Source organism: Ambystoma mexicanum, chromosome 1p (assembly GCF_040938575.1).
Source record: "Ambystoma mexicanum isolate Mex_15411 chromosome 1p, UKY_AmexF1_1, whole genome shotgun sequence".
In the NCBI taxonomy this organism is placed as follows: Eukaryota; Metazoa; Chordata; class Amphibia; order Caudata; family Ambystomatidae; genus Ambystoma; species Ambystoma mexicanum.
In genome coordinates this window covers 571,980,650-572,007,567 of record NC_090921.1, presented here as the reverse complement: position 1 = coordinate 572,007,567, position 26,918 = coordinate 571,980,650, and the positions used below count along the sequence as shown (strand labels likewise).

The following is a 26,918-nucleotide window of genomic DNA, read 5'->3' as shown; positions in this document are numbered from 1 at the left end:
CAAAAGTTCAGGATGGTCACGTTGCAGCACATGCTCGGCCAACTGGAGGAAGTAGACTTCTAAATGTCGCTGGACCCGGAGGACACAGATTTCCACGTCCCAATTCACGATGCACATTGAATGTTTCTGTGTTTTGTAGTGCAGGGCCAGCAGTACCAGTTCAAGGCCCTACCTTTCTGGCTGATGTCGGCCCCTAGAGTGTTCACGAAGTGCCTGGCACCAGAGGCGGCCCATCTACGTCCACAGGGTATACACGTATACCCGTGCCTCAACTACTGGCTCATCGGGGCCCGCTCGCGAGATTTGGCTGTCGGACACACAGAAGTGACCATCCAGCTACTGACTGATGTGGGATTCTCCATCAACGATCCAAATTCCTGCTTAACGCCATCTCAGAACGTGCTGTTCTAAGGAGCCAGACTCAATAGAGAGTCTTGCCTGGCTTCGCCCTCGGAGGAGAGGGTAGCAGCCATTCAAGGGAAGGTGCAGCGGCTGTTGTCGATGAAAACCGCCACGATGGGAACCATCAAGGCGTTGGTATGCATGATGTCCTGCATCTACCTCATCCGCCTCTGCAGATTACAGATGCAACCTCTTCAGGAGTTCATGGACTCTCGCTGGATTCAGGTGTCCAGAAGCTTCGCGGACAAGAACCCACTCAATGGGGAGTTCCTTTGGGCGATATGGTGGTGGGGCATCTGCTCCAACATCGCCTGTGGCACAGGTTTTCAAAACCCTCAATACCAGGAGACTGTCACCACGGACGCTTCCCTGGAAGGCTGGTTAGCCCACACCGGACGTCTGCATGCCAGAGGCCTGTGGTTGCCAGAGTAGAAGGATCTCCATATCAACATCCTGGAGCTGCAGGCAGTGTTCTGAACCCTCAAATCGTTCCTTCCGTCTCTGAAGGGCAAGGTGGTGAGGATCTTCACGGACAACACACCACAATGTTGTACATCAGGAAACAGATGGGCACTCGATCCCCAGCCAGGTCCAAGGAAGAGCAGTACTTGGGGCGCTGGGCCGTTGGAAAAGAGATGTTCCTCGTTCCTCTTGACCTAGTGGGAGTCAAGAACACCATTGCAGACTCCCTCAGCAGGGAGTTGCGCTCCTGCCACAAGTGGGAACTTAGGCAGGACCAGATGGACTGCATCTTTGTCAAGTGGGGCAGGCCCCGGATCGATCTGTTTGCGACAGCAGCAGAGTCCAAGTGCCAGACTTTTGCCAGCAGATTCCACCAACCGAGGAGTATGGGGACGTCTTTTCCTTCCTTTGGGAAGGCCTATTCCTGTACGGGTTTCCTCGGTTGCCTTTCCTGCTACGAGTCATCAACACACTCACATTGCCAATGTGGGATGGTACTCACTGCACCGGCATGGCAGAGGCAGATTTTGTACCCGGAACTTCAGTCTGCCGGCTTAACCCTGGTCAAGCTGCCAGTAGTTCCGATCTTCCCACCAGAGAAGGAAGCGCGCAGTCCTGCATCATGACCCAGGATCGCTGAACCTGATGGCTTGGCTCTTGCAGCCCTAGATTTTGGTGAATACAAGTTGGATGCATCAGGCACCTTTCAAGTTCCTCTCGTAGGAAACAGCTTTCCTTGTGGCCATCACATCTGCCAGGAGGGTGGGGTGAGAGCCAGGCCCTATCTTGCGAGCAACCATACCTGACTTTCCACAAATCGAGGGTGGTGCTGCGGGCGCATGTCTGGTGTGCCCCTGCTGGACATCTGCAGGGCTGCTACGTGGAGGACCACGCACACCTTCACAAGGTTCTACTGCGTCTCCAGAGTCGGCCAAGCAGTGCTACACAACCTGTTTGCTTGAGGGGAGTCTGTTTCGGAGGTAAGAGTGAAGAAATGCTGTTGAGCCTTGCCACCTCGCGTATTTGTGTAATGTGGTACTGCTATGTATTTGTTATTTATGAGCATGTGAATCCATGCCAGTCCCCACGCTGGAGAAGGAACAAGTTACTTAACTGTAACTTTTTTTTTCTCCAGCATGGGTCTGGAATGTATTCACATGTGAACCCTCCCTCCGACCCCTCTGTGACTCTTCTTGGTCATACTGCCACTTTACGTGCTTACCAAATCTGAAGATGGCTGCCAGAGGAGGCGCTTAGGGAGAGGGCTCTCATTGGACGGAGGCAGTATGACCCAGAGGACAGTGATTGGTTTAAAGGAGAAATACCGTCTGTAAGGGAAAGTTAAACTGTTTTTTCTTTCACTGAGGATTCCCAGCCTGACTGAGAATATTCATTTAAATCCATGCCAGACCCATTCTGGAGAACAATAGTTACAGGTAAGTAACTTGTTCATTCTTAATAACGCTTGTCTCTTCAATGTGATGAGTAGACTGATTCTCGTAGTTCTACTTCCTCTTACAAGCACTTCTTGTATCACTGGGACGAGTCGGCTGAGTGTGTCCCTCCTCCCCGTATCCCTCTGCGGGTCTCCCACCTCTCCCGTTACCTTCTTGTTCAGTTTTGCGTCACCGGATATCTATTTGCATTGGGATAACTCTTGACATTGGAACAGCTCCTGTGGTCATGCCAACTCTTTGTGGTTCTTCGGTGTGGCCTTGCATAGCCACAGCTGCAGCTGTCTCAGTGCTGTTTCTGGACTGAACAGTCCATCTTTCCAAGGTCATGCCACTGCTCACTCTGTTCTCCTTTACTCGAGGTTATCTTCCACTGCACGCCACAGACCTCTGTTTTCCCTGTGCCTCTTCGGTACGCGTTCTGGCCAGGTCCTCATGACCGGGGATCTCTCGGTTCTCAACAGCTCCCAGCTCTTCCCAGGTTCGAACTTTCTGGACTTCACTCTCCATCTTAAGTCCTTCTTCCATTTTTATATCCAAGTTCTGGATTCTCCCCAGCGTAACATTAAAGTCCTTGCTCTCTCTTTTACTCAACTAGGCTTCTTCGCTGCAGTTTGGTCAACTTTAACCCATGGAGCGAACTGTATTATTTGCTCAACTCTTCTTTGCCTGTTATTTTTGTCTTCTTTTTTTTCCAACTTTATTTAATAATTCTACAGAAAATAATACAACTGAGTAACAACAGAATGGGAACAAGTAAGAGATTACTCCATATACATCAGTGCAACAAAATGCAAATTACTACTAAATTAACAGCTATTCATAAGGAAATCCGAAAACATCCCCACCCACCCACCTATCTCAGGGCAAGACGTGACAATACGAAACACAAAAGAACAGGACAAAACCTATACCCCTACCAACCCCCCAACCTCAATATCCACAAAATAAACCAAAGCCTACACCTCATCCAAATAAATCACTGAATGACCCCCATCTCTCCTATACTCAGTTTCCTGATGTTGTCGAATTGCCTGATCCTTCTCATACCAAGAGAGCGTCCGCATATCTGACACCCACTTCTCGCAATGTGGCTTCTTCCTGGATTTCCGCACCTTCATTATTTGTTTTATGGCCATCAACAACGCTCTATCAATCCATTCCGAACAATCCCACATCTTCACACTATCAGTTTGCCTGTTATTTTGACATTTCTTCAAGATGAATGTTGGGTCTAATATTACAATAGCAAATGGTGGCTTGCTCTGAACTTCTCTGTAGCATGGATGTTTATTGAAGTTTCACAAAAAAGGGTTTTTGGGAGTTCCTTGATGGAATGGGAGTCCTTATCCCCAAAAGGGTAATCTCTCCTTGTGTGGTCCCTCTTACTGCCACCCATAGGGGAAATGTTGCGAAACGGGCTCTCCTCCCAAGCCTTACAAGGAAAGGCTTCCCTCTGGGGAGAAGTCACAAAACGCTGCAATTCACTATTAATTTGTAGTCTCAGATGCTTCTGAAGGTGTTGCGACCATTGTATTGATATGAGGTGCTGTAAAATGGCTTAAGAATCTATTAATTTGTCTCTATTGAGTCTAGGTTATGTTGCAAAGTGACTTAAGGCTTCATTAATTTGCTTCCAATTGATATAGGAAATGGAATAGATGCATTGGAAAACCTAGTGGAACCTATTTAAAGAAAAACAAAGATTGTTTTCTACAACAGCAAATTGATATTTGAAATGTTTATTGTTCATATAAAGTTGGAACTATTTTAACACTTTTTTCTGGGGTTGAGCATTGATGGTCCTGCAACGCATTCTGGGGGCTGATCTATATTTTCATTGATCATTGCTTAAGACTGGAAAATCTCATCAATAGCTCCTCATTTAGAGTATTCATTTCACAAACATATTCTTGAATGTTTTGATTTTTGGGACTGTTTGGTGTGCGGTCTTCCGCTATCTGTTTCTATCAGTCCTGCAGCATAGCCATCTCTGATGGCACAATCTTGTATTTCTCTGACCCCCCAGTGTATTTTGAGGCATGGCTTTGGGAGGTGTGAGGAATCTGTGGAAGGAATGCATCTATTTAAATAAATGTCTTACTTTGGATAATGTTCTTTCTCCCGGATATGTTAATTGCTCCAATTGATTGTTCCTTGCCCTCTTGTTGTCCCTGCTAAATGAATTACTAAAATATTCTACAGTTAGAACTTTTGCAAAGCCCTACATAACTGTTTACATGCAAAAGCTCTCCTTTTCCTTGCAGTTGCCCCTGAAAAAACAGTGGAACTGGGAAAGATGGTGCCTGTGGCTCAAAGTATATGTATGGGTGACCACACTCTGATGCCTGAAGGCTCTTTGCTGCACAGTGCCACTTTGAGGATGTCAGAAAATGTTCTGTAGTGCAAACTGTCTTGGGTGGATTTCAGATGAGGTGTGTGTGTGGGAGGAATTAACATATCTATCTGGAAGAATGTTACTAAAGTTAAGTAATGTGTTGTTTCCACAGTTTATTTACATTTTACTTGCATAATATTGTACATATCGTCTGATCAGATAAAGTAATAATGGTATCCCTACAAAATATCGCTGTACATATGGTCGTTTGTCTCGCCATAGGCGATATATTTGGGTATGATGTTTTGTGGGAGCGGGGGTGACCCCCAACCCCCCCACATTTTAAAATAATGCGGGGGTGTCCCCCGCAGGGTCCATGGAACTGTAATAATTTCATGTTATCTTTCTGTGGACATTTCCTTATTACATGTTATACGTTTTACTGCATTGTCAACCCTCCGAAGAGCTCACCATGAGTGCTCAGCCACCAATTGCACTAGGTAAGCCAGTGAAAGATTGCTGGAATCTCTGTCGATTGGTTGAGGGTCTCTGCCTCTCAACCAGTGAACATTGTGCAACAAGAAAGTATTCATATGATTATGAAAAAAGCTGAATTTACTTCGTCATTGACCTTGCTCTTCTCCTAACTTAAGGGAGCAATATAATCATTCCATGTGCAAAGGGTTATGCACTAACTCAATGCCCTAACTAAATGTCCATAAAGACTGACTGCTTCAAACAGACTGACCTTTTCTCCAGTGTTAGTTTCCCACAGGAAGCTCCATTCCCCTTCTCTTCCAACATTCTTTCAGGCATTTCTATTCAGTGGGTGGACTTCAGTAAAACCCACATTCCTAAATCCCTTGGGTGTGCTATAAGTGGCTTGCAAAGGTGGATCATGAGTGACTTACTTGCATGTGAACTTTCCTGTCCAATTCATCATACCTTTTATTACACTAATTATCCTACCTTAAAGTTGCAGCTGTTGTACAAACAAAAAAGCCAATTACTTGAAGGGTGAACCTTTAGAGATGTTGTTTGTTTCTTTAACAGTTGTGTTTCCAGGTCTTATGGTCCCTTAAATTCTAGTTTTGTATCACACATCTAAAGACTAATACATCTTGCATTTGGGTAAAAGGGAGGCAACTTCATTATTGGGGCCTCCATCTCTACACTATCATCTGATACAGTAAAGCCCTCCTCTCCCATTCTCCATTTTTACTTCATACTCTTTTATTCCTCTTCACTTTTTTGTGTGTGTATTTTTCTGTCTTTAAGCACTCAGAAGTTGCTGGAAGGACATGTTGGGGTTGTGTCAATTAGCAATCAATCATAGTGTGAGCTTGGCCAGAACTGTAAGACGCCATAGAACACTGCTTTAATTGTTGACTAAGAGATTGGCAAGCCCGGCTCACAAAGGCTGTCAGAAGGTCAGTCTTACTTGAGGCAATTCAACCCCGGTCCACACACTGAACCATTATCTACTTGAACTATGTAGTCAGCATGATCTAGGGAGTTGAGTAGACTTGTGCTAAACTGTGACCATAAGGAACAGTCTCCGCCTGAGTACCATAGCACGGGTAGTGTAGCTCAGTGGCAATGCGCTCGTCTTGGAAGCAACATGACACAGAGCAACACTGGTTTGAATCCCGGGTACGCGCTTTGATACCTCTTTGCTATTAAGCATGTTATAAAAAAACAATTATGATTACGATAGCTTTAGTTGTAGTAGTTTAGAGATGAGAAACCTAAATATCAGCATTGCCTTTTTAAGTAGAGTGAAAGTGTTTGATTTTGTTGGATTTTATTGTATTTTTTTAAATTAATTAAAAAATTGCTTTATGCTCCAAAATCCACTGTTTCCTCTGCATACAGCGAACTGAACTCATTGCAAAGTTGAATGCCGTGGAGCCTAGAGAAGATGTGGTTGCAGGTGTGGATTTACACCAACACACATCAATTTAAAGTAACAATTTAGGAATTGTTTGCACCAGCAGCAAACCCCCACATGTGCCTTCCTTCTAGATAGAGGTTTATGCCCTGACCTTTTTTCTGGTTTTCCATTGTTTTTGAATGTAGAAAAGCAAAGACCAGGAGGAGGAACCTAGAAAGCATAAAAAGTCCTCAAGCATAGAAGCTGAAAAACTGGCTGCGAAGGAGGATGGAGAGTTTGAGGAGAAGAATGAAATACCATCAGATGTAAGTTAGTCCTTCTTTCTCTCGTGGCTAATATAATTTATCAAAACGTATTTAAGCATAGCTGGTTTTGCAAAATGGTGCAAGGTTACTTATTAGCACCCATCAGCTTGCTCAGATCACATTCTTGTCCTACTGTCTGCATTCCAAGCAAGCAGTTGGCTGCTCTCGCCATCCCGTGCCCTCTTTCTTCCACCCTCTATCCACTGCCCTCCCAATCACATCAAAATCTGTCATATTTAAAGAATTATTTCCTGCTTACTTTACTCCAGCAATGCATGCCTCCCAGACTGCCTCAATTCCCACATACTGCTTCTTTCCACCTCCCATAAAAGAGTAGGAGTGTAAGAGTGGCTCAGCCCAGAGTCACCATGGCAGCCATCTTTTTTGTAATTTCTTCTTTTTTTTTTTAGCGTTGGAAACCATCTGTGAGCTCCCTTTGGTCTGTTTTTTTCTACTCTTAGATAATGTGCCTGCTACCAACCACGATTTTAGGCTTCAGTGCTAATGGCGATCAAGCATTTGTTGGCAGGTTATTTGTCATGTCACTTGAGCTGTGTCCTCTAGCTGGTGGTCCGTTGCAGGCCCTTGTAACTCACCACGTTGGCCTTTATCTACCCATTACACTGCTTGCAAACATCTAGCGGTCTTTCAGACCAATTTGTGTTCCCCTTCCATGACCAACCTTTGTTACGGAATATTTTCTTTTTTCAACATTTCCATCTTCTTTGGTGGGATCCCCCATTCAGTCCTTATAAGTAACAATACGGGAGGGAACCTCTGTCCCCAATTTAAAACCTGTTTTAGTAGCAGTACTACTCTCCTCATAGGACAGTGTTGTGACAAGGTCAGAAACGGGGCTCTGAAATGAAGGTATGTTTTTACATTTGTTTGTTTCAGAACCAAAAGGACTATTCTTTCCCTAAATCTAAAGGCTCCCGCCCCAGCTGACAAAAGAAAGCCAAAAGAATGTTAATCTTGATGTCTGAATGGCTAAACATAAAGTCCTTTGTCCGAAATCCTGTTCTATCCTAGTCTCCTTCCCTATTTCTGAAAAGAAAATCACAAAACAAAGACAGGCTTTTGATCATTGCCATGGAAAAGGTTGGCTACTGACTTCTAACCCCCAACTCTGTCTCCTTATCATAGGCCCCCGCCTATGTGTACAGTTCCAGGCAAACAGTTTGTGTCATACTGGAGTGCCGTACCGGGACTCGAGTTAAGTCTCTTTTCTTCTGACTCTAGGCTTATTTCCAGTATCTTTTACCGTCTGGAAGACTTTCATCTTTTCTGTTCTTAGTTTCTTACCCACTCTGAGGTTCTGCTCTTTCTTAATCCCCCATTCTGGGTTTCTTTCCACCTCTCCCCTCTGAGGAGTTCCTCTTTCGCACGCCCCACTCAAGGGTTTGTTTCTTCTTTTACCACTCTTGGGTTTTCCTCCTTCTCACTCCCCAGTCTGGGGTCTCTGTCCTCTGCAGGGTTTGCCTCTTTCTCTCCTCTTCCTCACTCCGGGGTTTGTCTTTCTCCCTCTACACTGTGGAGCTGTCTCGTTCTCTCCCCAGTGTGGTGTTGGTCTCCTCTCTCCCCTCCTGAGCTTTGCCTCTTTCCCTCCCCACTCTAGGACCTGCCTCTTTCTCACTCTGGACGTTTGCCGATCTCTCCCTGCTTTGGGGTGTCTCCCTCTCTCCAGGATTTTTCTCTTCCTCTGTTCCGACTCTGGGTCTTCTTCGCTCTGTCCTCGCTCCTGGGTCTCTCCTTCTTGCTCATCACTTTGGGGTTTTCGTCACACCTTCCCCGCTCTGGGATTTTACACTCCATTTCTTGCTTGGCCACTCGCCTGCCAATACTCTGCAGCCAACATGTACCATTTGAATTTTAGCGCTGCTCCTTGTTAGGGATCTGAAGTCTGCTCTATCTGCGCAGCTGCTTACTTGGCTCTTCAACCAGACTGTGCAGTGACCGGCAGCAGTTCCTCTACTCTACTTGCTTGGTGTGGGGGAAGGCAAGGCAGCCTCTCGTCAGGGCTTTCTCTTGGCCCTCTGAGGTACTTCATTTGCATTCTCCTTGCAAGCTGGAACACTTCCGCTACTCGCACACTGTGCCTGGCTGCACTTCCCTAGTGCGCACCATGGCTTGCATTCTCTTGCCCTTGCCGACCACACTGCTATGTCTTAGTCGAACTCGGTGGGCTTTGCGGAAGCCCTCTCCTGATTGGTTCCTTCAGTGACGCGCCTCTAGGTAACTGGTTTTCTCACGTCGCTGCTGTCTTGCATGATATTGGCCAGAACATGGGACAGAAGACAAGTCGGCCAATATTAAAGGGTTTATTGCAGTTTCATACATCCTAGCATCTACATAACCCATAAAGGTGTTAGTGTCTTGGGAGGGATAGTGACTTATACCCCTCTCTGGGGTTTTCCTGGCTGCTTACCCTGTCCTCTAGGGGGTGTCAAGCGTAGCAGATTCATCCCCCTAGTCCCAAAGGGGGTTGCTCCTCATTGGGGAGAGGTAATCATCTCCCTGGATTCGTCAGTGTACTGCAGGGAAATATTGGTTCTCCTTATTTTCTTTTTAGTCTATTTTTTACACTTTTCACCTCTTGTTAACATTTTGACATTCTCCTAAAAAATGCAAGAAGCCCTGCACAAGTAAACTCGCTGGAAGTTGACATCCCCAATTCACATTTCAGCCAGAGTTAGGTCAGTGTTGTTGGCAGCACTGGATGTCCAGGGTTGAGCGGTGCATGTCCTTCTATTGGTGGACTTGGGGTAGCTCCCTGCCCAGTAATTCACATATTGTGGTGACGCGAGGTCAGATTCCAGAACGAACATTCAAACTACTAGATATAAAGTTGGGGACCCATGTTAGTTCACCTGAATCCCACAGCTAACATACCCACACCTCAATGAATTGGCTTTGATTGCTTTAGCACCCAGGAAATTGAAATGCCAAGCAGAGAAAAACTGCTGGTCCCTACTGGGGTTAGCATCGCCCCTCTAAGCTATTTTAGATTGGTGGGGGAACTCATTGCCCTGGAAATTATCAAAATAGCTCTTACCCTAGCTGGTATAGAAGGTAGACCATATGTCCCAAATATCTTGAGGCCCTCTAGGGTTTGGGAAGCTGATAACCTAACCCATTTTCCCCGAATGAGGGGGGACGATATAGCTACATTATTAGATCTTGCCTTTGCCCCAAGGAATTATCAAAATCTGCCAGAGGCCTGCGTAAGAGCTTTCCTGGAAGATCAGGGAATGGATCAGAAAGGACCCTTCTACTGTATCAAGGATGTGATGGTACCAGGAAAACCCAACTGGTAATTCCTCTGAGCCATAAGAGGGTAGTTATGCACTTTATCACTTAACGGCCGGTCACCAAGGGGTGGCCAAAACCCAAGATCAGGCTCTCAGTAAATTTTACTGGCCTGGCGTATACGCCGATGTTAAAGCGTATGTAGCAAACTGTGAGAGACGCCTAAAAACACTGGCTACCCCTGTACCTAGAGCTCCTTTGCAACCCTTGCTCATTATTGAGATATTGTTCTCAAGAATAGCAATGGATATACTGGGACCCCTCGAACCATCTATGTTTGGTAATAAATGCATCCTTGTTTCCAATGTTTCAGAAAGATGCATGCATTCAAATGATATACCAATAGATAAGAAAAACAAAAACAGGAATGCAAGAGAACCATTCTAACAAAATTGTGAGATGCTGCAAAGTAGACTGAATTCTACTCTAGAACTACAACAGGGTGTTTCAAAAATTACCCTGGAGAGTTTTTTGTATTGTTGGCATGATTAGTCAGTAATCATGTCTTCTATCTGCCTACATGAGAGTAAAATATCAAAACTGTATAACAATGCTCCTGTATATAGGTAGTTAGCCAAGCATAGCTGCACGTTTCGGCGTGCCGGTAGTTGTGGCATCCATGTCAAGCCTTCCTCAGGGCAGGTGTAGCTAATAACCCTATGGGGTGGGGGGGGGGCAAAAAAAGATATGTATGTAACAAAAACCCAATACTGAAATAAGACCCACTACATCTTTACATTATCTGCTGCTAATCTAAATTGGAAGAATCCCACAAAGTTCTATACCCTGTATAGTGGACAGGGATGTGAGGGATGTGTGGTGATCTCGCTGGAAAAAACAGAAATCCATTTGTTGTGAGGTCACCACATATTATTGGACCATTGATGTACCCCGGCAAGTGCTCAAGGCCACTGTAACGATAAATAAAAAAAGAAATGGGAGAAGGCCTCTAATCAGAGCCATATTTCTGCATGCGAACAATAAAGACCTATGAGTTTCTATGTACTCTGAACTGGTCTCATATTAGTTACTATTTGTAGATAATTAAAATTCAAAAAGGTACCTGTGCTGATAATTGAGGCCCAGTAACGTGGATTAGTTATCCATTAGCCTGTTTGAAAAGCGTGCTTTTTAACGCACAGCAGAAGTCGTTGGCAGACGAACTCGGTTTAAGGGCTGAAATAGAAAAGAAAATTGTCTTTCTAAATGTGAAACTGGCTTTGCTACTAAATAGTCAACAATCAATAGTCACCAACCTACCTCAAAGATAGGATTTTATCACTCCTGGTGTCCTGGAGTCACGCTCAGGTAAATGATGCCAACAATACAAAAAACTATCAGGGTAATTTTTGAAACACTGTGTTGTAGTTTTAGAGTAGCATTCAGTCTACCTTGCAGCATCTCACAATTTTCTTAGAATTGTTCTCTTGCTTTCGCGTTTTTGTTTTTCTTAACTATTTGTGTATAATTTGAAGGTGTGTATCTTTCTGGAACATTGTTTCTAAAGTTTGTGTTGAAAGAAAGAAAAAGAAAAAAGTAAAAATGTATTTTGTAATAAGTGTAAATGGTGACAATACTTTGCATTGTGCTCAGGGTGGGCCCCTTTTAAGATTGTATCCCACCCCTCTCCCATACTCGCACATAGGGGCATCCCTATTGTTTGTAATACAGATAATGACAGACAACACAGTGGCCATGGATTAACTCAACAAAAGAGGAGGTGTAGGGTCATTACCACTGTGCTGAGAGGCAATGCAGCTCTGGTTTTGGTCACTCTGAGAAGGCAGAGCACAATCTCTCATGAGTGCGAGTTCTCTCAGGAAGTCCTGACAAGAGAACTTCACCCATTGGGGATCTGTTTGTGTCCAGTATCAACAGGAAATGTGATCTGTTCTGCTCTAGGGAATCTCCTCAGAGAGCAGCTCTGGGGGACTTGATCATGGTGGATTGGGGTGTTCCGCTCCTGGACGCGTTCCCACCGATTCCTCATGCAATCAGTAGGTCAGGGATGTTCAGGAAGTCCATGATCCTGATTGCTCTGGATTGGGCCATGAGGAGGTGGTACCTGAGCCTTCTAGACAAGTCATCTGCCCTCCAATTCGTCTTCCCCATTGAGTGGACCTACTCTCACAAGAGTGAGGCTGTCTTTTTCACCCAGAAATCGGAACTCTGAACATTCCCATCTGGTTTCTAAGAGGCTTAAATATAGAGCTTGAGACCTCCCGGAAGACGTGATGGAGTTGCTTTCAGCCAGAAGACCATCAACAAAAGCACTTGACGGCTGATGCTGAACACGTGCTGCAGCTGTTTTAGAGCTAAATATATTGATCCTTACACTTGCAATACACTTGCTGTGCTTTATTTTCTGCTGCACGTAGCCCATTAGGGACTATATGTGGCTACCGTCAAGGGATACGTGGCAGCGTTATCCATAAACAAATGCCAGAACAAGAGCTTTTATTTTGAGATACTGATTATCATTCAATTCCTCAAAGGACTGGCAAATACTAACTTTTTAATAGGAGCTGCATTTGAACCTCCCCTTTATTATACTCTCAGGTTAAAAGTCTTGAAAAAAAATATTTTTGTTAACTATCACTACTGCTTGCAGAGTGAGTTACAAGCCCTTTACAATATTTTCCAAGACAAAATTACTGTTGGGAAGGGGTGACGTTCATCCCAAACCCCTAATCGCTTTCTGATGCGGTAGAGGCCTGGAAGTGTTCATTTGGGGTTTGGGGAGGTTACAGAGGCTCGGGGGCTATAGTCAGTGGTTATAGTGTTGCGAGGGTGGTGTATGCTTTACACATTGGGACTTATACGCCATCTTACTTAGTAGCAGCAAGGCATAAATTAGTTTTCAAAAATTGATTACCAGAATTAGCTAATTAAAATATTTTTGATTAGCAAATACACCTATTTGATTAGAAATTTTGTACTCCTATTTTAAATGTCAGCAGGAGTTAGTTTTACCCCAAGACATACAATTAGCAAGAATACAGCTCTGAAGTAATACATTCATGCAATGAGTGTAAAATGTAAAGGTTCACTGCAGCAGCAAATTGTGCAATGTAATGCCCATCAGGCCACCAACACTGCCTAAGGATAAATAATGCACATTTCTTTTCTTGCCAGCACACTGGTGTGGCTGGGTTGGATCAAATGATTTGCCCAGGATCACACAGTTTGGTTAAGCAGTGAAGCCAGAATTTGCCAGCAACTTACCACATACCTTCCAAACTCTAATTAGTACAAATTTGTTTTGTGTTTCAAGAACCACAAAATGGTTGTGTATTTGCAAAGAACACAAATCACTCGAAGCAACCACCTTTGGGGGAGTATTTGCACCACCCTGAATATAAGACTACAAGTGATAGCCCCATAACACAACCTGCTTGCAAAAGGCCTTTTAAATATTGTTCCATTCTTGTAAGGCGCTGCCTATGGCACCAACACAAAAGATGTTGTTTAGTATAAAAAGATGGGCTACGCTTTTCTTACCTCTCTGGTGACTCTTAGTTTGTTGTCAAAGTCAGTGTGAAGGTTCACTCTTTCCTGTTATCGTCCTCTACAGACACATTGCAATGTCTACAAAACAGACAAAGAGCAACTGATTACCCACAGCAATGTGCTTAAGTGGCTGGAAATATTTGTCCCACCGGAACGGGTAGGAGAAATATTACTGCCAGCCACTTGCTAACAACAAGCCCTGCAATCAGGGACAGCATCCGGGCCTTTCAACCTTTTCATTTGATAAGGGCCATGAGCCTCAGGGATGTCCACAGCAACTTCCCCATGTTGCCAGTTTGCAGTGTTATACAATAACACAGCAATTTATATATACTTTTGTTCTTTTGTTCTGGGGCTTAATGCCTTGGCTGCATTTGCGGGAGCCCTTCCAGCCGTCACTTCCCTTGGGGTATACAGAAGTGTTATCAACTCGTTGCCTTTTCACACGGGTTCCTCCGTAGCAGTAAATAATAAATCTTCCGCCCATATGGGTGGGAGAAATATTATTTACTGCCACTTTCTAAGCACCCAGGCCTGCAGTAATAATGTTGCCTGCTTGCAGAGGTCATTTTTAATTTTCTTTCAGTCTTGTGATTAAAGCGCTTGTCGCACCTTTATCACGAGACTGAAAGAAAATGTTAAATGCCCTCTGCAAGCAGGCTATGTTATTACTGCAGGCATGGGTGCTTGGAAAGTAGCAGTAAACAATAAATCCTCCGTCCATATGGGCGGGAGAAATATTATTTACCGCCACTTTCTAAGCAGCCAGGCCTGCAGTAATAACATAGCCTGCTTGCAGAGGGCATTTCAAATATTCCTTCCTTCTCGCGAATCACAAGAAGGAAAGAATATTTGAAAGGCAATCTGCCAGCATGCCATTTTACTGTGGGGCTGGGTACTAGCAAGTGGCTGGAATTAATATTTCTCCCACCCGAATGGACAGGTGAAATATTTCTTCCTAGCCGTGGCCACTTGCTAACACCCAGCCCTGCAAACAAGGGGCTCGCCCTCCTCCACCCTCCCCTAAGCACCTCAGCATGACTCCTTACCTCGGATGGAAGCCTGGTCTGTGAGTGGAGCTGGGGTGCTCCTGATGAAGTCTTTTCTGTGTGAATTCGGCGCTGCCCCTGCGCTGGGCTCATATATTGTATCAATGTATTTAGCCCAGCCCGGGAGCTTCTGCCTGCTGCCTGCACACTGTCAGTGCACCGAGCACAGAGATTAAATAAAAAGGCACAGTAATCTGTGCCTTTTAAGCTCTGCGCTCGGTGCCATAAATCATATCGCAGAAACTGCAACATGATTCCAAAATTAAAACGCAAACCAGCGGTATCATATTGCAAATTGTGATGCAATGCCGCTTATTTTATGCCTTGTAGCAGGCATATTCGCTGCCTGAGCCACACGCATGGAAATAAGTGTATGCATGCAGGAATAGGGAATAGGTTGTACCATGAGCACCGGTGAGAAAGGCCAGAGCTGCAGAGATTCATAGACATTTCATTGTCCCATGTTGCTAGCAATTAGCGCAAGCTTCTGACCTTCCCTGTCCCAGCTCTAAGTAATAGCACCCAGATGCCTCATCCCAAGACCCCCAGCATTCGAAGGTACCAGTCAGTCCCAGACCACCAACCATAACACTGTTGGACCCCCAATCGATTAAGAAAGATCAGAAAGCAGGAAACCAGTTGCCTTAACCATAGGGCACGTGATTTGTGCTGCGAGGTGCTGGGGTGGATAAAACAACATAGCCAAAACGAGGTTGGATAGCTTTGGACGGGCGCCAACATGTCTGGAATCGAGCTGGAGTCCGTTAGATGCAATGACCTTGAAGAATCCTCTTAGCCCTTGTCTGCAGTACCAGGTGCACATCAGGGTAGAGATAAAGCCTGCATTGTTTTTCTTCACATAACCACTAATTGTAGTTTCATGCCTGATGACCCGCAAGGAGGAGCCCACGTGGAAGGATGGACAGAAGGGGCTTGGACCAATGGCTTGGTACCCCTTATGGAGCAGGTAGCCTATGTTTAGGGTCTCAGCCAACCAGCCATTTGGATTTGTACATTAGGTAATTTACATCACCGATGACTGTGTACCTAGATAAAGTGTTGCTAGTACTGATTTTGCCAGATTGTTCTGTGGAATCAGAGTTCTTTGCTGGCTACTTCTATTTTTGTGGAAATAACTCTCCTTGTAAGAGGTGTGCTGGTCCTTTATCCCTAGTGGGTTGCATTTTTTCTGCTTTGAGAGTTGAGGGGTTTGTCTACAGTAGCTTGATGATTTGTCCCGCCTTCCTTGCCAAGGTTGTCTCTGGATTCCATTTTACACAGAAAATAACTTACCAGCTTTTTATCCACCTCCTCACCCCTTCCAAAGATGAAGAGAGGTTACACGGGCTTGATCCGAAAAGGGCTCTTACTGTCTTCATTATTAGGATGGCAACTGTCTGCCAAGATGGCCAATTGTGTACAGGGTAGGCCAAGCCGTAACCAAACAACTTTATCCTGTTGGATAATCCTCTGCATTTCAGAGTGCTACTCCATTGCGGAGATGCCCCTGAGAAGCTAAGAGCTCATTCCACCAGAGAAGTGGCAACCACTTTGGCTCTCCAAATAAATCTATCAATGCAGAACATTTGTAATGCTGCCACTTGGCTCTCAATACACATTTTCTGAAAGCATTACTGCTTAGACACAGTCCGGCCAGGACACTCGATTTGGAAGAGCGGTTCTGTACAATATCCGTCTTTAATCGGAACACTATACAAAAATTCCACTTCTCCCACGTCCATCTCCAAACCTGTAATGGGAGTCTATCTAAGATTAGGAATCAATGGAAGAATCCATTAGAAGAATGCATTTCTTACCCCTGGGAATGTTCTTCCTACTGGATGTTCCTCGCACATATTCGTCATCACCCCACCCCCAAAGCCCCCAGGCTACCCGACTGACTGTGGGTGAATGTTTTAGTATGCTTATCTTTCAATGCCAGTGTGTCGCGATTCGCTCCCGCCACCTAGGGGCCTGATCTGGGGTTTATTCCCCACTGGACTTGCCTTTTGAAATTTATGCAAAAGTGCTATGGTGAATTGGGAGCGCTGAATCCTTATTTCCATGTTAATTTCATTCTGGATCAATTGCAGGTTTTTGGCAGGCAAGCCAGTATGCTGCTGTAATCAAGACTGCTTCCCAGAATGCCTGGCCCACTGCTTTATCTCCACCCTTGCACGACAAGGTTGGGTGGAGGATAAGCAGCACCTGTAGCTGGCAGGCGCAGCAAGCAGCACACCTGAGGTGTCTGCTCATTAGCCAGCGTTAAAAGCCTCAGTTTGCTTCAGTCCAGCGCTGGTCATTGTTGCAGTGTTCCTGTTGGTGACCGGTCCCTTTTTCCTGGTCCTTAGCTTAGTATCTAGTTCCTAGTTTCTATTTTCTTGTTCCCTTTACCCTGGATTTCGAGTTTAGTGTGCTTATAAGTAATTTCTGCTTCCTGGATTCCCTTAGTCTTCCACTGTTTTGCAATCGGCACTTCCCAGTCCTTTCCTTTTTCTGTGCAGCCAGTTTGTCTGTGTTGTTTATTCCTTTGACTTTTCCCTATTCTGAAGTTAAACCTTTATCCTTTAGTCACTTCTCGTTTATAGATTTAGTATTTATTGCCATTTTGCCTTTCCTTCCCTGGATGGGGTTGAAGGAGGTTTGCCCCTTGTAATTTCGATTTTTCAGTTCCTTTACTTTCTCTTGAAGTCTGTTTCAGGTTTTCCCTTGCACTTCTCAATTTGTTCCCTATTAATTATTAGGTGTGGTGTCCTGTTGTAGCCAGCTCCTGTGTGAATGCCTATGTTTTCCTCACTATTCTGTAATCACTATTCCTACCTGTCCCTTCTCACGAGTCTTCTGTATTGTTAACCTCCCTTTGCTGTCATAACCTTTGAGTCCCTGTTTGATCAACAGGGTTAGTGGGCTTCGCTGCCATTTCGGGTGATATTTCTCGTCCTCGTGAGTATTGTCTTTAAGTTACATTATACAATACCATCATGGGTGTCGGCTCACAGATCATGTCGTTGCTTGCCCTGTCAGTAGGCTTAGTGCTGACAATACCTGTAACAGCAATTGTGGGTAAGGAGCTTGCAGACTTTTTTTGTAATCGGAAGGAGCTTCTAAGTGCTTACCTCACATCCGTTTTCATATATTTGGATTCTTATCACACTTTACTTTAACATCCTGGGTTTTAGAGTACATGTGTCTTGGTTCCTGAGTGCATGTGTGATTTAAAGCTATTCACTGTGTGATTTTGTGCACATTTCCCTTTCCATATCCACTGCCTTTGTCCTTTCATGACAGTGCAGGTTATTTTAATCCTCAAATTGGCTGTGCAGAAAGAGGGAAACCTAAGAACTGATGCAACCAGTGCAGTCTGTGCTCCTCATACTCTCATTGACCTTGCATCCGGACATGGGAATGGTAACCATCAAGGGACATCAACTCAATGCCACGCAGCACCCACTGCTGTTGAAAGAATTTCTTAGACTGCAAAGCAGGATATGGATATATCAAAGATGAGGAATCTGTGGGAGGAACATTACAGTAGGAAGAACATTACCAAGAGTAAGTAATTTGTTCTTCTGACTTTGGGTCCAATGAACACTGGTTAAGCTGGTGATAAGCAAATCTACAAACAAATGCTGGTGACAGAGGGCATCATACCTTTGAGCTAACTCCCTCTGTTATTAAAAATCGCTGTCTTGGACTCCGGTTCCACTCTTTGTAAGGGCTGGTGTCTGTGGCCCTTCATCTTTGAGCCAGCACCTTCTGTTTTTTGCTGCTTAAGTGCCCTCGCTATTTGAGAGCTTAGTGTATTAACTTGTACGTGAAACTTGGGCCCTGTTGATTGCCTCTTATTGTTGAAACTTTGCATTCTTGGTAAATGTTCTATACGTCTCTTCTTAGAATTGTTTTATTTTTATTTCTATTTTTAAATCTAGCCCTCATATAGCTGGTGACGAACTGTGACACAAACTGGTGTTAATTCTAATCCACTCCCAGCGTAAGCGTGTAAGGTATTAATACGCTTATTCTATTTCATATTAAGGTGTACAAAACTTTGAACGCTGTCAATATAATGAAAAGGAAATCCATGAAGTCTTCCTCAGCGGTACGTCCCCTGAAAAAAACAAATGCCATCATGAAGCCTATTGCAGAAGCAAAGAACGTGATTGAGGAGATATAGTTCTTCAAGACTACACCCCTCTAGTTTGGTAATTGAATCGGGAGGTACGAAGGAACCAAGTTGTAATACAGGGCATGCTCAAAGAAAAGCTAAACAACCTAAAGTCTGATCACTTCCCATCCAAGCAAATCTGAAAGTATCAGTCTCTTGCTAACACAAAGGATACTGGTTCCAAGCAGCAAGAACCTGACCCATTAGATACATTTGAAATTCTGTGTAATCAAAGTCAAGAGGGAGGGGGTACATTTCTGTTACCTATAGAAGTCCATAAAGCTGACTCAACCAGTTTAAAGAGTCTGATTAATTCTTATCCAACAAATCCTTCTACTGAGGAATAGGTTAATGAACAATTTGTAATTCACGATTCTCCAGAATTGTCTTATATAGATTCCTATGCTCTATGAATATTCCCTGTCGTCCTCGGTAGCATAGAGCAGTTTATTTTTAAACTGAAATTACAGTCACTTTAATGATCTAGCCTATTCATTTTTGGGCTGATGTTGCCCACGCCCAATATAATGGGCTCCCTCGGCTCCATCCCTGGAGGCCATTATGGTGGATTTCTCACCACAGGATGTGTTGGGAGTCCTCAGAAATCTCTCAGCTAAAATGCGATGTTTTCTTCTATATTTTCTTTAAATGTATTTATTAGTTTTGGTTTCAATTAAACCTTTAGAAAAGATATTAAAATTGACAATGCATTACAATTCACTTTTAAATTAACAATACAATTAAGTTTTCTTTTTCGAATAAATTGAATTGGAGTTTTTACCATTCCAATAAAACAATTACTATCACAAGTTTAACTAATGCAATTTTTTTTAAAACTTTCCTTTCTACTATACAGTTACAACTCATTCATTCGATTTCGAATTCACTAACATATTTTGCATACATTTTTAAGAACATCATAACTGACAAAATTAGGCTTATGGAACTTCTGTGCAACATATTCAGCCATAATGGGTCTAGACATACAAAGTCAGTGTTTGGTACAAATTTCCTGAAGTATTCAATTCTAAATGGACTCAGTGCGCGACGGCATAACAATAAATTATAGTGTTTCCACTGCGTCCTTTTCCTTGCAGAATCTGCAGCCAGGCTCCCCTTCTGCCCCTCTAATGTTTACAATTTCTTTGGTTAGGACATTCAATCTGAATCGCATAAAATAATGTCTTGTATGTCTACTAGGGAATAATTTTAAGTACAGTTCCATCGTGCCAGGCTCTTTATTGTGTGAGACTACCTGAACATACAACCTGGTTTCCAATATTTTCGAAATGGTATTTCCCCAGTCTCTCATTTGTAGGATTTTCTTAACTGTTCGAGGCCGCAATAGAAAAAGATTCAGAGATACTCCAGCAGAGGATAATATGTCTAGGGATTGCTGATTCAGTTCATAGATGAATCCCTTTTTTAGTTTCCCAGTGATGACTTCCATGCTCATACTAGAGTGTAATGAGCTTTCTTTATATAAAATTTTCTAGTCAGATTAAGTCTTTTCCATTCAATAATACTACGGATCGAAAATAATCCCAGGTCATAACGTATTGCACAGGTGACACTTTTCGCGATATGAAATAGTACAGACCTCCATATCAGCGATTCATAGTAGTCAATCTCCTCCCGTACCCAACGAGGGAAAAGCTCAAGCCCATAGAAAAATCTCTATTATTTTAGCAGTATAAAATCTGATAGCTGGAATCATTGAAAACGTACTGAATCTTCTATCGATGTACCTCAACTGAGTTGCTAGTTTGCCTGCCTTATCCCTCAAGTAGTTTCTATAAAAGGATTTCAGTGGATTCGCTATTATCTGGTTTCCCAAGTACATCATGTTTGGTATAGTTACATATCGGGATCCAAACAATTTCCAAACAAACCTTTCTTTTAAAGATTTCGGTTTGGAGAATCTCAGTGACTTTCAAATCATTAACTTTCATGTATTGCTCAAATGCAGTAATCAGTTTTTGCAGACCCACCAGAGTATGGTCGGTTAGAACTAAATCATCTGCATATGCAATCCATGCCATTCTCAGACCTCCAATCTTTGGGGGAACAAAAGAAGCTTCAGCACGTGCCCTACCCACATCTGCTACATATAGATTATATCAAGTTGGAGCCAATATGCATCCCTGTCTCAGTCCGTTAGATGTTATTATTTGTCTGGTGACACGTCCTTCTTTGTTAACCCTCCCCTCTATTCGTGAATCTGCATGTAAGTGGATCAGTATACTTGGGTGACCTCCTGGAATGCCTAGATTGTCTAGTTTTTACCATAGTTTGCATCTATCCACACTATCAAAAGCCATCGATGGGTCGATAGAAGCAACATAAATAGGGCAAGTGTTTGTTTCCCATGCCAGCTCCTGTAATTAACAGGCCCGCACAATCGGTCCCCATTTGTCTCCTAAAGCCAATCTGACGGTAGTCCATTGTGTTCTAACGGTAAGGAGGCAAATATCTTTTAGTCGGCATCCATGATTGCCATCAGCCTATTATTTGTGGAAATGATTGTTACCCTTTTTTTAAATGGGTATCACATACGAAATTGTCTAACGCACCAGGGTTTCCCTTGAAATGCTATCCAGGAAAACAACAAATAGGACATTGGCCCATGGATCTGGACTATCCTTAAATAAGTTAGAGAGTGTTGGTTGGGGCAAGCTGCTCTAGAAGAGCTGGACTTCATTATCAGTCTGTAGATGTTGCAGTTGACCCCTTAAGAGACCATTTTTCGTTAGTTATATCTCTGCTGCTGTAATTCAATGAATCTTTCATATAGATATTCGGAAAATGCTCAATCCAAGTTTGATCAGAGATTGAGTTAGACTGAAGGGTACACTGACCGTTCGCCAATTCATAAATTTTTTGCCCAGAAAGCTCTAGCTGAAGTTCTCTCTAATAGCTGCCATCATGTTCTCAGAATCTTGTTGATAGAGCTGATGGCGATAAGATGTCAGCCTGTTCTTATAGTGCTGTTTTGCTTCTTTGATCATGGTTTGGCGTTCTGAGCTCCATATGCAGTCTCTATTGATTACTCTAATGATTCTACAAAGAGAATTCTTATTCGACTGGTCCTAGTAATTGAACTTGTGACTATGGGACATCACCTTTGGGGCTCTGTTAGAGTTACTTTCCCCAGTCATATTTTGCATCATTTCCTCTATGTTCTCTTGAAATTTAGAATGGGAATAACTCTCAAATTTAAGATCCAAAGTACAGCTTTTAAAGTCCCGAAACATGACAGTATTAAATGTATACCTGTTTCTTCCATTACAGACTAGACAAGTTCTCTGCATATTGGAGATGACAGATAAATTAGGAACGGTCAGTGTACCCTCCACAAAACCCCAACCAAAATCTGCACGCAACATAGCATGATCACTATATTCATTAAACTTGGATTCAGATTTAATTAATCCATCACCCAGCGTTTTGCTTATGAATATAGTCAATTGTCGAGGAAAACCCCCTTGCAGACCAAGTTAGGGAACCCAACCAACATTTGAGAGTCCCCAATTATCCATAGCTACTTTCCATTTCCCCCCTTGTACCTTTTTACGTTAGAGAGACGTGACTTTAGGGCAGTTCGTCCCAGCCAAACGTTTATTCTCTGAAGATAAGATATCAATGTCTGTAAGAACCTTAGAGAAACAATCCGAAATGAAGTCCCCTGCGACTATAATATTCCTTGCTCAATGAGAACCCAACCGCTCTTCATCTAATCCTCCCAACTTCTCCAGTATCTCTTCTATATTGATCTTTGGAGACCAATCTACATTTATCAATAGTAGCGACTTCCTATTTTTTTGTAGGATGCTCTCTAGGGGAACAACAAGAACACGTCTAGATAGCTTCAACTCATCGAGTTTACGTAGACCCATCCAATTTCTTATGGCAGCCTCTTGGCCCCCAGTGGGCCTCCCAGAGGTCCCCTGTAGCGCATGCAGGCTGATTCATTCATAACCATCGAAAGTCAAAGTACCCACACGCCATGTATCTTGTAAGAAGAATATAGAAAAAGTCTGAATAACACCACACCATTCTGGTATAGAAAAAAGTCGTGATAGACCCCTGACATTCCAGACATACAAGTAAAGTGGTCTTCAAAGCTAAAGGTTTTGCTTCATGCCCTTTAATTGTGTGGTGGATTCCTTCAGTGTTGGTGCCAACCATCTCCAATTGATCTTATCATTATTATTCTTCGTTTTGAATGAAATATATCTTACATGAGGGTCCATTCTAGATGGCTCTGGATACTTGGATATTCAGAATTATTCACTTTTGCTAGCTTTGAGAACGGCAATATGTCATAGCCAAACTTTTGTAAATTCTCCATTTCGGTCACCAGTAAATCATAGACCAGTCTAACAAAATCATATTGTGTTGGATGTATGAAATGTACTGGCCTTATGTCTTAGATGATATCAATCTTAACCCCGGAATCTCATTAAACAGGCTCAAGATTCTAATACGGTTAAGAGACAGACCTACCCCTTCAAATATATAGGTCATAATTGAGCTATAATCCTCCACAAAGATTGGTTCTCTCAGTTTCTCCATTGCACTTCCTTTCACAATATGGGAGCTTCGTCTGTGCCCTGGGCTCGAATATGCTCGTTGGAAGTATGAAAAATGATTTTTCATGACCATTCACCTTTCTTTCAGTCAGGCTAAGGCCCCCCTCCAATGGTAGGGTATAAGTGACATTTCCTGTTATGTTTCTTATGGTTCTAAGGCTGAAATCCTTTTCTTTTAGCTTAAATATGTCATTGCCCTCAGAAGGGACCCCAACATTGGTCCCGACCGTAAGACGATGTTCCACGTGTCTGGCCTCTGCCTCATTTCCCGGGACCTGTATCTGTTCATTAAGAGGTTTGAAGATTGGGTGATTCTACACCTCACCCCACCCCCTCTGTCATACCTCCCCGGTATTCATGGTTTATGATATGCCTGCCTAGTTCATTTAATTCCCTTTTAGAGATGTTTACAGGGATATTTTGCTTGTCCATAGTTTCCAAATTCATATGTGGGCCTTTCCTTCATGCTGCATGGGGCGTCCCTCACTAGGGACGGCAGACAGAACATTTTTCACCAGAAAAACCTTCTTCCCGTTTAAATTTGTGCAGGGGCACGGCCCTGGGAGCATGCGCTCCCCTGACTCCGCCCACTGGCACCACTCCTCAGTCTGCTTTTTTTCTGCGTCAATGGGAACAGGCTGGTTTCACCAGCGCTCCTGGGTTTGCTTCGGCCATGTAATGTCTTCTTTTTGTCAATCAGGTACTGGGTCCTCCGGCGTCACACTCCTCCCCGGCGCATGTCGACTTCAGCAGGTGTCCAGCCTGCGTCCAGCCTGCAAGGGGCTCTTTCTTACGTCCGACCCCCATGCTCTTTGCCTCCACTGGCTTGGCTCCGACCACAGCTGGGAAGGCTGTACCGCGTGCAACGCACTGACTCAATGCTCACTGAAGAACAGGCTAGCTAGGTGGAGGGAGCTCTCCGGAAGGTCGCTTCCAGAGAACTTGGAAGGACTTCGTCAGACAGAGATCAAAGCCCATGGGAGGGCCGCTGTTTGCCATCGCACCCCGTAAGGGCGACTCCTTTCCAAGGAAGCTCCTGAGAGGGAGGAGCCTCTCTGCTTCTCGCACCAGTACCGAGGCTAGCCCAGCTACCGGCCTCACGGCCGAGGACCTCATCAGATCCTTCCAGGAAGCGGTGCTAAGGGACCTCAAGGTTCTTTTACCGGGTGTACAACCGAGGGGCAATGCCCTAGTACCGGCCTAATGTCCGAGGGGGCGCCTGCACGCAGCACTACCAGCGACACTGCTGAGGGCAATACGCCTTCCAGGCCCCGACCTGAGGTGCAAGGTAGGTCTCATTCTCCACCGCCAAGAGTCTTGGAGCAGGCCGGGCCCAGGGAGCTAAGCAGCACGACTTTGGCATGTGTCATGCAGCTTGACAAAATAGCCGCTGTGCCAGACAGCATGGCCGCTCGTTCGATGCCACTCCTAGGAACGGAGCAGGTGGGAGAACGAGTTTCGAGGTGGGACTGGTGTCAACGAGTTAACAGTTGATCCATCAGCAAAGCAGGGCAGGATCCCCCTGCAACCGAGACGGAGTGTGCTCCGGCACCAGCGGCTTCCAGCCACTCCATCAATATCACCTGCAACCTCTTCTGCCTCTGAAGACAGGTTCTTCGAAAGTTTCCTGGTGCTGATGCAAACCCATCACATGGGGGCCAACCTGCGGGATGCAGTCAGGGAACGTGCTGCCTCCGGTCACTCCACCGGCACCCATAGTCATTCCTCCTACGGCTCCGACGCCACAAGCCCCAGCGCAGCCTCCGCTTCCCCTGCCAGCTCCTTCGGTTCTGGCTCCCCTGCCTCCCACAGTACAGGCGGTTCCACAGCAGCCTCTACAGCAGCCTGCGGCTCCGGTCTCCACACTGCAGCCCACAGCGCCCAGCTCTCCTCCATCCGCTCCGGACCAGCTGGATACTCTGGTGGACACAGACGAAGAGGAAGACCCTGACACGCAGCCATCCGCAAAGGCCTTCCAAGACCGGCTTGCAGGTTTGGCTTAATATTTGGGCCTTCCTAAACCTGAGGTCGAGCAGTCCGAGGAGGGGGTCTTGACAGAAGTGCTCAACCTACGACCCCTTACCAGAATGGGTATCCCGATGCAGAAAGATGTTGTTGCCTTGGCCAAAAAGGGCTGGCTCAAGACACACTCGCCCCAACCTGTCAATCGGCGCCTCGATGCCAAGTATAGACAGATGGAGGGGGATCCACTTTTGCTGTCGGCGCACCTTCAACCGCACTCTTCGGTGATCGCTTCAACGTTACTCTAAGCCTCAGTCATCCTCGGCCACCTAGTCCACGGCGCTGCTAGGCAAGGAGATGATGATCTTGGAGGCGTATGGGAAGAAGCTGTACTCCAACGCCTCCCTGCACCTGCGTCAATCCAACGTGGATGCCATGCTGGCAGCCGTTAACCAGAGGCTTTGTCGGGAAATAGCAGCCAAGCATGCTTCAAGGCGGGTCTAGGAGAAGCCAAGCTGGTAGCGCAGGACCTCATGGAGTCCACCATGGCCCACATCAATACCTCTGGCTGGGACATATGCATCGCCACTGACATGAGAAGGACGGCTGGCTTCGGGCTACTAAGTTTAACCCTGATGTCCAGGAACGCATATTGGACCTTCCATTCGAGGGTAGTGACCCCTTTCACTCTACCACTGACGGGGAATTAGATAAAAAGAACAGCTCGCAAACTGAGTCTTTATCGTAACGAAGGCCATGCCCCAGGTCTACAACCAGTCGCATCAACGCTCCAACAGGGGGCAGATGTTCAGCGGGTTCTGGGGTTTCCGGGAACCGAGGTCGAGGCAGCCTGACCGCTCTGAGTCAGCACCGGCGCAAACAACAAAAGTGCGGTGGGCAAGGACTTTTTCCAGCCCCCCCTCCTCTGCAGCAGCCTCGGAACGAAATAAAGCATGATGCGTCCCTTCGGGTCCACGTGACTCCGGTGGGGGCCAGGCTTGCCTTTCACATGCAATTTTGAGACCAGAACTTTTCGGAGAACTGGATCCTCTCTGTAGTATCCCTCTTCTCCCTCCTCCCCTCCACTCCCACATATTTGGACAGCAATTCTGTTGGGAGAGATTTGGTCGCTCGTCGAGAGCCAGGCAGTGAAAGAAGTCCCAGCCTCCCAGAGAGGATTTGGCTTCTATTCCAGGATTTGCACCATACAAGAACCAGGCTGGCCTGAGAGTTGTGTTGGACCTATCCACCTTCACCCTCTCCCTCCCTCTTCAGAAATTCAAGATGGTTAAGGCAGCACTCGGTGAGGAGACACTAGACAAGGGAGACTGGATGTGCTCCCTGGATCTGCAGGACGCCTACCTGCACGTCCTGTTTTGGCAGCCATATCGCTCCATCCTGCGGTTCAGGATCATGGGCTGCTATTTCCAATACAAGGTGCTACCCATTGGCCTCAACCCAGCCCCCAGGGTGTTT

The 26,918-nt window shown here is 45.0% G+C and overlaps 1 protein-coding gene across 2 annotated transcripts in view; it reads left to right on the top strand.

Annotated features, from left to right (window-relative positions):
• AP3D1 (adaptor related protein complex 3 subunit delta 1) overlaps positions 1–26,918 on the top strand; it is a 2,198,421-nt gene that overhangs the window by 1,507,896 nt on the left and 663,607 nt on the right. For both annotated transcript variants that reach the window (XM_069649511.1, XM_069649512.1), the window contains one exon: positions 6,736–6,855. In XM_069649511.1, coding sequence (XP_069505612.1) covers positions 6,736–6,855 — 120 coding nt within the window. The remainder of the gene's footprint in view (positions 1–6,735; positions 6,856–26,918) is intronic.